The sequence below is a fragment of the Pinus tabuliformis genome, chromosome 7 (genome assembly GCF_031772625.1).
Source record: "Pinus tabuliformis cultivar Carrire ecotype Pingquan chromosome 7, CPIR1, whole genome shotgun sequence".
Lineage (NCBI taxonomy): Eukaryota > Viridiplantae > Streptophyta > Pinopsida > Pinales > Pinaceae > Pinus > Pinus tabuliformis.
In genome coordinates, this window is record NC_142293.1 from 995,347,495 (window position 1) to 995,361,809 (window position 14,315).

The 14,315-nt window shown below is 38.0% G+C and overlaps 1 protein-coding gene and 1 long non-coding RNA gene across 3 annotated transcripts in view; one reads left to right on the forward strand and one right to left on the reverse strand.

The window, feature by feature from the left end:
* LOC149250944 (uncharacterized) lies at nt 1-13,208 on the forward strand. Its single transcript, XR_016266850.1, has 2 exons — nt 1-536; nt 13,153-13,208. It is a non-coding gene; the product is annotated as an uncharacterized LOC149250944 (long non-coding RNA).
* Nucleotides 6,773-14,315, reverse strand: part of LOC149250945 (uncharacterized) — a 22,632-nt gene continuing 15,089 nt past the window's right edge. Inside the window, exons 2-6 of one of the 2 annotated variants that reach the window (XM_089459287.1) lie at nt 8,007-8,172; nt 7,616-7,809; nt 7,401-7,428; nt 7,170-7,287; nt 6,773-7,084 (exon numbers count right to left, since the gene is read on the reverse strand). In XM_089459287.1, the coding sequence (XP_089315413.1) occupies nt 7,003-7,084; nt 7,170-7,287; nt 7,401-7,428; nt 7,616-7,809; nt 8,007-8,172 (588 nt within the window). In that variant the 3' untranslated portion in view covers nt 6,773-7,002. The remainder of the gene's footprint in view (nt 7,085-7,169; nt 7,288-7,400; nt 7,429-7,615; nt 7,810-8,006; nt 8,173-14,315) is intronic. The other variant, XM_089459288.1, reaches the window with a different exon arrangement.

Here is a 14,315-nt window from a genome sequence, read left to right on the forward strand (position 1 = left end):
TTATCCAAGATCATATCTTCTGGGAAATTCAAAACAGGGGTACAGCCCGGTTTTGGGATGACTCATGGCAGCAACTCCCAAGGTGGGAGAGGAGAGAAGACTTGAGGAACATCAACGAGCACACCACTGGATCAGGAACAATAGCAGTGGCGGATTATTGGAAAATCAGAGGCCCACAGAACTAGTGGAGGATTTGCAATGACCAAAATGACTGAAACAATAATGCTCCCCAACATGAGTGGCAGAGCCTATCGATCCTCCTCCCGGAAAGGAGAATACTTATCGCTCAAGACGGTGATAAGATTTCGATGGGGCTATCAGTCGCAGGGGACTTTCATTGTAAAGGAAGCCTATGACCCCTAGCCAAGCACACCGATCTCCCCAGAGAAGGGTTTTGGCATAGGATCTGGGGTGGTAAACTATGGCCTAAGGTCGCAAGTTTCCTACGGTTAATTAGACAAAGAAGACGGTTAACTAGGCAAAGAAGACGGTTAACTTTGGATCTTCTCCGACCCAAAGTTTTTGAGCTTTTTAAGGTACTTTACCGTGCTTCAAAACTATTTCTCTAAATCATTTCTGAGTTGTTCTAACCTCTCCACAAAATATTTCGGAAGTAAAGCACATCCAATACTAGGCTAAATATGAACGCTTCACAACCCTACCGGTCAAGAGCGCGAGGAGAGCATAGAGTATCTCCTCAATACATGCCTTTATATGGAAATCCTTTAGAATAGGATTTGATCCCTATTCGGACATTTAGACATATCCCAGAACAGCCGCTAGGAAACACTAATCCTGGCAAGCCAATCTTTTTCAAAACACGATTATTAATTGAGCCTGGGTTTTAGCCCCGATACTTCCATGGAATGTTTGGAAGCCGATGATAGCATTGTCTTTAAAGACTAAGCAGAATATAAAAAAACAGTGTTGTCAGAGAAATGGACGGAGGAAGACTGGAAGGTCAAAGGACGGGAGGCTCAAATTTTGAAAGATTTAGAAATATCTCAATGTCTGGTAGCTTCTTTCCCCGCCAAGGTTCAAGTCAGTCTTGGGAAGTCACCCTTGAATTTCTCTACCCTTCATCAAATTGAATTTTCATGGTGCATCTAAAGGTAATCCGCGCCCAGTAGGATTTCGTGGCATCTTCCGAGATAACAGAGGTAGACCTATAGTTTTTTATGCGGGATATTGCGGTAACGCGAGCAATAATGTAGTTGAATTCGTTGCCTTGTTAGAGGGTCTCTTTATTGCTAGGGAACAAGGTTTCCATCGGATTCAGATTGAAGGTGATTCTCTTTTGGCAGTCATGGTGGTTGAAAAATTGTTGAACGGATCGCTAGTCCATAAAGTAATTAAAAGCTGGAGATTGACCTCCTGGTTCATAGCATTCAATCCTTATTGCTATCTTTTTTGTATGTGATAACAGCTCACACTCTGAAATCCAAGAACAAGGCCACAGACCTACTTGCTAATTGGGGGAGGCAAGATCAGAACTTGGCTCTTAGTTAGAATTGGTCGCCTTCCACCCTTCTGTGGCTGGAGCAGCTAAAAAGTATTATAGATTAAGACATGGAGACCCTGATGGGGGTGGATGCAATTGAATCTCGCAACGCAGTCTAGCGTGGATCAACCTCGTGCGAATAACAACTAGTGAACACAAGGTAGGAGGCTAGGATAGTTGTGGATGGGGTTGTGAACCCTCAAGAAGGCAGCAGCAAATTTTAAAGGGTGGTGCATTGTTGTTTGCCATTGTTTTTGCTGGGCATCTTTAAGTCGATTGCAGATTCCCTGAATATTCGGGAATCGGACAGGCATGGGCACGGTCAATTTTTTTGACCGCGCCCATGTCTATCTGATTCCCAAATATTTGGGGAATCCGCAATCGACTTAAGCTCAGGGGATTTTTGCAGGTTATGGGAGATAGAGGGGGTAGTGCAAACATCGTGGAGTATGCACAAGTTGCCGCCTTGTGCATGCTCACCCACTTGAGAATCTCAATTTGGGTAGTTGTCGCTGGGTAGGGGAGTTCAAGGTTTCTTCGACATTGGCACTCGTCGCTTCGTCTAGGACCCTGGCAATAAGGTGCTCGCAGTTTCTCTTGGCAATTGGTTCTCCGAGCTTAGGGAAGTTGAAGTGGTCTTCAGATCTGTGGTGAGTGGCAAATGGATGAACTTGGGCATGCTTGGGTGGTTATCGGTAAGGTTTCTTGTTGGCTCCCCTATCTACTCTTGTTTCTTTCCAACCCATTATGTGGTGGTGCATTTCGATTGTGTTCTAGTTATTTCTTTTTGCGCGAATTTTGGCTATTGTGTCTACTCCAAGCAAGGCAAGATTCGTTTCAGGCTTCTAGAGGCTGTGAAAAGGCTCTATGTGGATTGCAGGGGTGTGAGGGCCCACTTTTGATTAGGAGGTCTCCACTTGGGTGTGGCTTTGGTGCACCTATTGAGCGGGGGAAATTCTACTGGCTCAAGGTGGTCAAGGTGGTGGTTGTCTCTCGACTGGGATTTTGGGTGGTAGATCCCATGTCATATAACATTGAGTATCCTCAATGTGGGTGCCCTAGTGCTCGAATTGTTATGTTGTCACAGAGGGTCGAGGAATGGGGCCGTGTGGTCCATCAGGGGGAAGGGGCGATCAGGGAGGCATGGACGAAGCTGTGGTGGGGAGGTGAGTGGAGCTAAGTGACGACTTGGAGCATGTCCAAGCCTAGTCCCTAGGACGTGTTGTTCAACCTGTCTCTTTGGATTCCCTAGATATGCAAATTTTCCTTATTTTGACCATATTGGAGGACATGCACGAACAGTGCCATGATGACCAAAATGAAGTCATTGCATTCCTCAACGATATGTAACAAAATCAATGGAAAATCCTTGATCGTCTGGCTTCTTTGCAACAGGGTCAGAGGCACACAAACAACCATTTAGACGACTTTAAGGCGCATCTCGCCCATGTGGATTTTCACACCTTTGGGATTTTGATCATCTAGAAAGTGAATCTCATAAAAGACCAAAATGGTTTTATAGGACTCTCCAAGATATAAAAATAGATAAAATACAAGGAAAGAAAAGAACAACGTCACAATCACCAAACTAAGTAAATCTTTCTTTAATTAGCAAAGTTGTGCGCTCTTATGAACCAATTTATTTTAATGAAGCAAATCGAAAACAAAAATAGAGATGTGCTATGCAAATTGAATATGGGGCTTTGCTAAAAAAGAACACTTTGAAATTAGTTGAATTAACCTCGACTAAGAAAGCAATAGGTTGTAAATGGGTATATCACAAAATTCAAATCATATGGTTCCATTAATATATATATATAAAGTTAAGCTGTAAAGGGATATGTACCCAAAAAAAAATTAAAAAAATCAGTGATCATGAGAAAACATTTATTCCTATTACAAAATTAATAACAATCAAAATGTTGTTAGCTCTTATAGCACAATTTGGATGGCAAACACACCAAATGGATATTAAAAGTGCATTCATAAATGGAGATTTACAAGAAGTACATATGGAATAGCCCAAAGGATTTGTAGCGGGAGGAAAAGAAAAATAGTAAGTACATTGGTGAAGGCAAGCCCCTTGAGCATGGAATGAAGAGATCAATAAGTATCTTAAATCAAAAAAATTGAAAGGAAGTGATTTTGATCCTAACTTACATATCAAGGAAAAAAAGTGATGAAATTATAAACATAGTGATATATCTTGATGACATCATAACCAAAAGCAACAGTATGTTAGTTTTTGTAATATCGAATAGTGTTATAGTCTCGAGATTTGGTGGAGAGGCTAAAACACATGAGTTTTCCATATCCCAAAAATCGTTTCTGGAAATTCCACTTAGAGATGGCTCAATTAAATTAATTGACCAAAATTAAAAAATTTCTAAGCCTAACTTATGAAAAGTGGATAATTAATAGGAATTAATTGAAAAATGTGTGAAATACCTAAAAACTCACACGGATCGACTTAGAGATAATCTCAGCCATTGATTAAGTTTTAATCATGGTTGTTGAAGTCTCAACTGAAAATTATAAGAAGTCGATAGGTAGATGGAGAATACACTTTAGAGAACACTTGAAGGTGAGAAGCACTTGAGAGTGTGAGACCAGTTGCAAATACTCAGTGATCTAGACATTGGTTCTCTAATGCAATTGATTCAATAGGAGTGATCAAAGATCGAGTAGCAAAGTGTCAGAGGGGAAAAGACAGTGATTTCCAGATCCGGAAGAAGCAGAAGTGAGTGACTGAAATATTCCACGGCGCAACTAATCCAGAGCAACCGCAAGCGGTGCGCGGAATTTCCTGACGGGTTGCAGTTACAGTCACACAGGTTTTCCCAGTGCAACTGCGAGGATTGCACAGGTTTTCCCAGCACAACTGCACAGATCGATTAGAAGTCGTGAGGGCCTGCGCAAAGGTTGGATGGCCAGTGTTCAGAGGCCGATGTTTGTTTATGGAGAGACAAAACATTCTCTTCAAATATTTTTTTGTCAAATCTTGAAAATTGGCTAGTCAGTTGGGCATCCAAAGATTGTACTCAAAAATTCACTACTACATAATAATAAAACCCTCAATTGTTGCACCGGTTTTCCCACATTGGGTTTTTCTGGGGACATTTGTCTGAAAATAACAGTGTCAATATTTTTGTGTGCTAGTATTTCCCAGTTTCCAACTTTTTTATTTTCGCAACGTTTATTTTATTTTGTGATTAATTCGATATTAATGAAACTATTAATAAACTAAATAGGAGTATTAATTCCAATTGTTGTGTTTCAAGGAAATTTTCAAGAAGAAAAAGATCTTTCTAGATCATTTGATATGACTTTAGAGTTGTTACACTATTGCCTAAGCATTGAAGTTTGGGAACAACCCCATAGGATTATTATTTCAGAAACAAAATATACTTCAAAATTGTTGAAAACATCCAAAGTGCAAAAATGTGATCCAATAAAAACTCCAATATAGGTAAATTTGAAACTTCCAAAAGATGATAAATATGTAGTAATGAATTGCTTTATCTTCAACTTGTTGGAGGATTAATTATCTTACTATAATCAAAACCATACATAACTTCTGCAATTGGAATTTGTCAAGATTTTTAAATTGTCTCAAGAAAACACATTGGAATGCAGCAATTCTTAGATACATCAAACGTACATTATAGTTTTATATTGTATTGAAAAGTAATCATAACTTCATGTTGAAAGATTTTTTAGATGCAAATTGGGCAGCTGACAAAAATGACAGGAAATCTACAATAAATTGTTTTTTCCCTGGGTAGTCAAGTAATTTCATAGACAAGTAAATAAGCAACATTTGGTAGCACTTTCAACAACAAAAGCAGAATATAAAGCAGTTGTTGTACCAACTTGTGAAACAGTATGGTTATGAAGGATAGTAAGTAATTTGAAATTGCCACAAATGTAACCTACAATTTTACACTGTGAAAACCAAATCGCCATCAAGATAAAGAATAATCCAATTTATCATTAAAACAAAACATGTTGAAATTCAACATAATTATATAAAAAACAAATGCAGAACAAAGAAATTGAATTGATTTATTGCAAGCCACAAGATCAAGTAGCAAACATCTTCACCAAGGCGCTCAATAAGGAGTTTGAAACATCATGGAAAATGCTAGGTTATGAAAAATAGAATCATCTTTAAGACAAGGTATTAGATATTGTTGTGACGATTTCTTCATAATATTAATGATATAATAAAGTTGCAAATAATAAATCATTTATGCTATGTATATAGTTAGGTGAATAATTATTAATTATGTGAGTATTTCTTAACAAGAATAGCAGAATATCATAATATATATAACCATTTTATGTAATTTGATATACATTGAAATAATAAATCTCTTGTCCATTCACATTTTCTCGCTTGTCTCTCATATTCAAATGATCCATGACGCATAATAAGTCAATCCCTCCCGCGGGTTCTCTAATGTTAGCATACCTCTAATTAGGATTTGTTGATCATTCTCATCATCAATAACATAATTGGTACTCACCACCTAGTATATCCCTTGTTAAATCTTGCTTGCCTTCGACGATTCCTCGGTTTCAAATCTAGTAATTAACATCATAATGTCCATCAGCCTCGACGTTGAGTTGCGTAGGTCAATATCAATAGATCCTATCCACCGAGTTTTTTTTACTCAAAAATTTGCTTATTATCCTTAACGAAACACTACATGACTTTCCACCATCATCTATATTTGCAAATCCCACAACTGATAACCCTCCATGCCCTTACAATAATCGATAAAGATACATTTTAAACTATTCTCTTCTGTCCTCGACAGCTTCTCCATAAGAATTAGTGCACTCGTTTACCATAAATCTTGACTGATAGGATATGATGCCATTCAAACCTTCCAAAATGTCCAAATTTTCACCATTAAACTATCAATTACTTGAAACTCTAAAACGCCCATCACTATCTAGACTAGCTGACTTGCAAAAGCTATAACAAACAAGTGCATAGTTCTTTTCAATGATTATCTTTTAACCACTACCTCCAAAACCTATCAACCTATGACCAAGCTTAATAGCAGCAAGAAATAATATGAGCACGTTTAACAATGTGTTTGATGTGTAGAACCACGGGCCTATATATATATATATATATTGTTGGACCAGAGGCCCTAAAGAACATGCTCAGGCAACCACGATAAGGTCAAGACTATCAAATGTGTATCTTGTCCTTCGAGATTAAAAAATCAGGTGAATCTAGAGATTGGAAGTCCCGAATAGAAAGAAAAATCATATTTATAGACTGCTAGTATCCTCTGAAATATACAACTCTGCTTTGCAGATTTATTGAAGAGAATCCCAGCATCCACAAAAAACCAAGTAAGAGAAATAAATCTTGAAGCAAATCAAACATCAGGATTCAGAACCGAATTCCCAGCTAATTGAATGAATATAGAGCAAATGGCTTTACATCAGTTGCAGGATGTTATGAATTTCCATGAACAATATTATAGTGCCTTGACAAGTATCCGACCAGTGAACAGTGCTGCTTTCATTGCAGCCTTCAGTAAAAATGGATGTCTGTAAAATCTGTAGCCAGAAGAGAAGTCAGGAAAATTCCATAGAATGCTTGTAAAATAATTTAAGAATGCTTGGACATCATTATAGAACTTACCCAATGAGAGTAATTCCCCATGTTGCTCCAGTGTACATAAACTTGGAAGCGTCCCACAATTTCTTAATTGTATTTCTTCTATACATGCTTTCCAAGACATTAGAAAGAACTGCACAAGCTAAACGTAATGGTAAATATAAAAAGAAATCATCTATTCAACAAATCTTTGCACGCAAATGAGTAGTTGACAAATAAAGTGGTAAAAGAAACCAAAAGGATTCTTCTGAGTACCTTTCTGCAGCTGTTCTGGAGTCATTTTCTGTGAAAGTACACAAGCATTGGAATTAAAAAGTGCAAAAAATTTGCAAGATATTAATAATAAAAATATTTTTTAAACTCTTGCTGAAGATTTTAGAGAATGTGAAGAATGTACACTGAATCACAGATTTGAAATACATCCAAGAACATTTCATCTACCATATGAGCAGCTTTATAATTGATCAAACCTTTGCCTGCGAGTTGGATACAATATAGTTCGCTATGAATGTGGCAATACCATCTACTAAATCTTCTTCAGTAATAATGATATATCCTTCATTGTCCAGTCCGCATCTTTCTTCAACTTTTCTTGTAGCCATGTCATCTGGAACCCAAACCCACAAGCTTGGGTCTTCAGGGTTATTATTCCCCAATATATCCCCTAAGAATACCATCAATGTAAATAACATACGTGTTCAGCGTCTATATGATGTGATAGAATAAATTCTTCAAATAACATAAAAAAGGGTCCAGGCCAAATAACACGTATAGGAAACTCCTGACAGCATAAACAGCATGCTTGAAGACGGTTAATTTTTACACCCTCACAACAACCATGAAAATGAGCATATCACAAACCTTCAATCCCCATGTTTGCTGGATCTTTGGATGTGGCATTTCCATTATCATGAGAAGTCTGTAATTTTGCTAGATCTTTGGATGTGGTATTTCCATTATCATGAGAAGTCTGTAATTTTGCTAGAAAGTTCGGGGAGTCTACAGTGTTCCTTAGCCGCTCATATAGCTGCAAGAAAACAAAATTTAGCATCCACAACTGATGTTATCACCCTTAAAATAGAGTGAGGATGAAAGAAGCAACTAAACAAACAGATTCCTCATCAGGCTCACCTTATTAGAAAACAAATCTAATATTATAAGGCTCATAACGTATTATCAACTAGCATAAAGCATACGTTTATTATTCACAAGCTTTTTAGATATAGGTATGCTTTGCTCAGGCTCACATTCTCACTATAATTAATAATAAGTTGAACCAGAGGAATGCACAAATCAGTGGAAATGATTTCAAATGAATTTCAAGCCAAAATTACCCCCAGCAAAATTGCTGCCAAATTTGTGTGCAAAATGTGATAAAGTTGATCAACAGGATATTGCATTTTCTATTCATTGAGATTCTGAGTCCAAAAAAAATGGCTATCCAAACAGTTAAACAATACAAATGTAATGTGAAAATTACTTTTCTTTCGTTAGTATAGACCATGGAGATTGAAAATATACTAGAGACAAACTACCAAAAAAATTTATTTCTTATTAAAACCAAAATTGGCTCAATAAGTTGTAAACCAAGACTTTTGCAAGGGTATGTGATGTCCTCTTCAAATTGAAGGTTAATGAGGGACGAAATAACCTATCCAACCCCATAGGCTATAGTCTTGATAAAGGGGTAAAAACCCAATTTTTCCCAATTTGGGACAAAAGAACCCAAAACTAGGGGTTGCACCCACAACCCCTCACATCTTGAAGCCCATGGACAAATCTATAAATAAAGAGGAGTTGAGATCAAATCATCAGTATCACCATCATTTGTGGATCAAATCATCTGTTTTCTTGACTTAGCTCTGAGGATTTTAAAAACCCCTTCCCTCCTATCGATTTCGGTGGTGAAAGATTCCACCCTAGTTGATAAACTTATTTCCTATTTTCCTATTTTTTCTACTCTGTTATGGCACAGGATTGTTGAAGAAATTAATGGAATTCTGTCCAAGTCATTCAAGGGTCAGTTGGTGAAGGAAACAAGGAATCCACATTGTTTTTGTGGCTAGGGCATTCATTTGAGGCAGAAGATTAAGCAGGCCAAAACACTCCTGAGCAAGAAAACATCTTTTCTGAGGTCACCGAGGTCTTTGTGGCCAGTAAAAGAGTTTTCTGAGGTAGTCGCAGGTCTTTCTGAGGCTAATTAGCAGGTGCAGATCAATTCTCCTGTGATAAAACCCTAGTGTGGTCTTCCTGTAGCAAAGAAGAGTGTAATTAACACTGGAAAGGGCATTTTCTGGAGAAAATATCTGGACTAATAGCCTTCTCTGGTCACCAAACAGAAGCCCGATTCTTCCTAGAAGGGGTTGAGCTCCCCTGAGTTAATTGCCACGGATCCTGGACTGGTTTGGAGTACTGAGCAGATCGCAGCCTGAAGGTGCAAGTTAGGTGCAAAACCTGAAGCAGTGTGAAGTAAATAATTCGATTTAGCAGATATAGTGTTGAAGATAATTAGTTTAGTTCTTGACCAAAATCTACAAGAATATTTGCTGTATCAGGTCATTAGGATTTTCTGTGGTACTTGGAATTCTCTGTTAGTTTGTTCAATTTCATTACATGAACGGTGGCATTGTTACTGATTAAACAGTGATATGACAAACGTGGAATGATAATGTGAATTATATCTTATGTTATTGAATGAGTTGATGATTTATTGGATGAGAGAAAGAAATTTCACTGAAAATTGCCCTAGGGCATTACCGGATAACAAACCCTTTTGTGGAGACACTTTTATTATAGAATACCATGAGCAAGGAACTATCTTTTGTCTCAAAATCAGATCAGCTGGGCTTGACTGCTACAGGAGAAGCATACCACAGAAAAATATAACCTAGGTCAATCATATGGCACAAGGGTCCACCACAACCCAGTGGACTAGGGCACAGAAATCCATCAACTCCAAATGGGAAACATTCATTTTGAACAATGAAGCGAAAGCAAATCAACCACATGACCCAAAAAAACCACAATCTAAATCAAAAGGTGACCTGAATGTATCACATCCATCAGCACAATCTCCCTGTGGAGGCCGCCTTATCCTCTCCAGATCCATAGAATCGATCCAATCTAAGTCTGCACACAGTCACACCGCTTCCTATAATGGTTGAAGTGAACCAAATGCCATAGTTAAACCCCTTTCGCTTCCAATTTGTTTCAAACACCTAGGAAAAAGTCCTTGCATTGACACCATGAATGCTTGTCTAAACCACTAATCACAAAACATATGCCTCCACATCTATCACTTTCCATTCCACCATGTTAAAAACCCCACAAACAATGCACTCCATATAGCCAGAAGAAAGGACCCAAAACTGCACACAATCTGATTAATCAAACCTAAATCAATAGAATGAACCAGACACACCAATCCTCAAGGTAGGCCAAAAACTACTAAAAAATTCTGCAAATAAGATGAAAGGGCAACCGCACCCCCCCAACTCCCCTGACAAGGTTCTGAAGCCCAATAAGAGCCATTCATACAATAATTCGTAAGATTTCACAACTCAATTCTAGCCAACTTGACTTTATGCCAAAAAAAACATGTCCAATCAAAAATGCAACAAAGCTCCTTAAACAATCTGCTTGTGACTACAAATCATAATCCCTGACACATTCCAAGACAATGGAGAAAGTTTCATTCTAACAAATGACAAAGATCTACACTACTAAATTGTTATCTATCTCAAATTCTTCCCAACCTGGCATATTACAATCAAACAAATGAACCATCATATCCTTGTAAGATTTCACCCACAACTTAGTGCTCATATCAACCACTAAACTACCCACATGAGTGGGAGAAGAAACCTCCCTCAGCTTGTTCGACTTAACCTACCACCCTGGATCAAACTCCATACTACTAGACCTAGAAAAAACTGAACCACCTTAGAACACATGTCTTGAGTGCTAAAGCACTCAAGCCTAAACCATCACTAAGACACAGTTATTGGCCAAATGCTAAACCAACAAACCACCAAAATCCAACACCAATACTAAACCAAAACAACTAGATGAAAAATTACCTGCCCTCAAACCTAAACAACCCACTCCTAAGACTATACCACTGAAAGAACGACCACCAACACCCACACTATAGGCTATAGTCAACTCCTTATCCTAAAGTGACAAAGGTGCCACATTCCCTTGCACCTTGAAAAACAAAAGCTACACCCACAACCTACCCCAACTTGGGTAGACGAAGTTGGCAACCTCTAGAGTCTAATCAGGTGACCCTGAGCTTAACAGGGAAAACACGTATTCGGAAGATTGAGATACCACAACATCTACTGCTTAACTCCATCAATAGTGTAGACAAACATTAAAGGGGGAAGATTCCATTTCAAATCCACCTCCACACAGAGCCTCAGATTTTCCCAAAAAGAATTATGTCAACCATCAACGATAAAAACTTAACCAAATCTTTTAGCAACATATCAATGAAAGGGCACATGTCAATAGGCAGGCCTCAGAATTCCAGTAAAAGCGGATAGTTAGCCTGATTACAGTTCTCTGGCTTGAAATTGCCCTCTATTACTGCAGATAAGCAAGGGATCCAACAATATTCCAAGTACCACACAAACCTTGGGAGATGCCCTAAAAAAATTATGTCAGCCCTCATGGATAAAGACTTTAACAACTATTTTGGCAAACATATCAAATAAAGCACACATGTCAACAAGCAGGCCTCTGAACTCTAGCTAAAGTAGATAGTTGGCATGAACACAATCCTCTGGGTTAAAATTGCCCTCTAGCACTACCCAAGCAAAGTATCCAACAATATTCCAAGAACCAAACTGTAACACCTGGCACACTACAACATATCAATTAAACAATAGGCAAACATATTTTGACCACAAACCCAATAGGAGTGCAAACAAAATCCCCTTCCTTTCCCAGATCAATAGGCACCAACAGTTAAATATATCCTCATCCAACATTCAATGTAAAAAATGGTAGAATCACACCATGGTTTCTAAGTGCATACGACCCCGGGGCCTGAATACTCCTTGTCAACAAGGAAGAAGTTGAAGTCATCAAGATCTGACTTTTAAGAATAACTAGCTTTCATTAGAGCCTACACAGACATAACTACATCCAAACTCTGAACTAGACTAGGTGGTGTAGAAATTGTTGCAATCAAACAATTCAATATTTTCAATGCTTAACCATAGGTTTCCTAGATCTTAACTATAGGTTTTAATATTTAATAGGTTTTATACTAAAGTTTCAAGATGTTCTGTTTTCCTAACTAGCTAGGTTAGAAATCAAACTAGGACTGTTACCCAATGTCTACACTAAAAATGTTAATAGTGACCTCCTCATCCTAGTTCTCTATGTCGATGGCCTACTTATCATTGGGAGTAATGACCAATAGATCAACCATGTGATGTCCAATCATATGATGTAACTTGCACCCTCTTCATTACTTCCCAGGTCTTCAAATCCAATGATCCAAATAAGGGATCTTTGTTTCCTAGTCTAAGTATGCTCTTAACCTACTTCACAAGTTCCACATGGAATATTGTATGTTAACCCACCCTCCTTTTCAATCAATGTCAAACTTTCTGCCAAGTTTTAAACTCCCAAGATTGATCCTACTTGGCAAAGAAGAATGGTAGGAAGTCTTTTCTACTGAACCCATACTTGATCAGACATCTCCTTATTGTTGGTTTGATCTCTCACTTCATGTGAGATCTTCACGGGAGTCAATGAAAGGAAACAAAGTGTCCTTTGCTACATTTGGGGTACTTATCAATTATTGCCCCTTCTTGTACACGAGCATATTGAATTTTGTAGCTATGGTCAGTCTTCATAATGTACAAATTTTGCACTTGTAATGATGAAAGATGAATTATATTTTGTTGTCAAAATAAAAATGTGAAAAGCATGTTCTTCATGGCCTTTGCAAAAGAAGAAAATTTGAATGTCATATGTATTTTTGTGTCCTCAGGTGACCAAGTCGGCCCTCCTATTCTACAAATCGGCTCAGCCTACAAATGGCACCCATTCACATTAGCGGAAGGCTATAAGTAGCCATTCACATCCCTCCAAATGTGTCTCATCTGATCACAAATATCTCTGTTCTATGTGAGAAAGGAAGAAGCACAAGGAGGCTGAAAACAGTAGCATCTAAATCATCTTCCAGCCCTCGTTCTTGTGGACAAAAGAGGCCAAAGTCCATTCAGAAATCTGAGGCATCTTATGTGGATAATGAAAAGTTTTTCTGTGGCACAAATTACTAAGGTGAATCCGAAGTTCTGAGGCACATTTCTGTGGCATAATCTGAAATCTGAGGCTGAGAAAGAGGCTGAAATTCGGCCCTCTTGGAGTTCTGAAGCAGACCTTATTGCAGACCTATTTGTGGACAGATTTGAGACATCTTATCTTGGAAATTTTGGAGGGTTGGCTTGGCACTTGGTGGATGGTCATCCTGCTACTATGTTGGTCAGTTTGTCTTGACTTTGATGTATCTCTTGTTGAACTAAATATTTCTCTAAGGAGAAGGTTGTTGGGTCTTTCCCCAAGTGAGTTTTCCCAGGGTAAAATTGTGTTCTTTGTTTTGGATATCTCTTTATGATCCTACTGTCACAAATGTTATAATGTTGATGTCTTCTGTATAATTACTTAATGATGGAATTATAAATAAGAAAGTGTAAAGAACCAAATAATTGGAAGTATTTATCGGTATAGAAGACACCATAAAATTGAACATAGCAGAGTGCCAAGGAGATATTAATGTCCGCTAAGAAGTTTTTTGGATTTACAATTGCTCAGAGTTTGGTTTTCCCATGACCCACCTACAACTCTTTAGTATGATAAACAAGGTGCCATCCACATTGCGCAATATAGTTGAGTGCCAATGCACCAAACAAATTGAAGTCCCTATGCACTAGATACAGCAACTCAGTCATTATCAAACTCTTGATTGGCAATTTTGTCATTCAAATGATCAAGTCACAAATATTCTCAGCAAACCACTCACTAAATCCAAGTTCCTTCATCTATGATCCTTGATAGGGGTGAAGGAAGTTGTCTTTATGGGGTGATAGCATGTATACCTCCTTTTCTCTCAACTCTAAGTCAATTTTACAGACGGATGTTTGGTGTGTAATT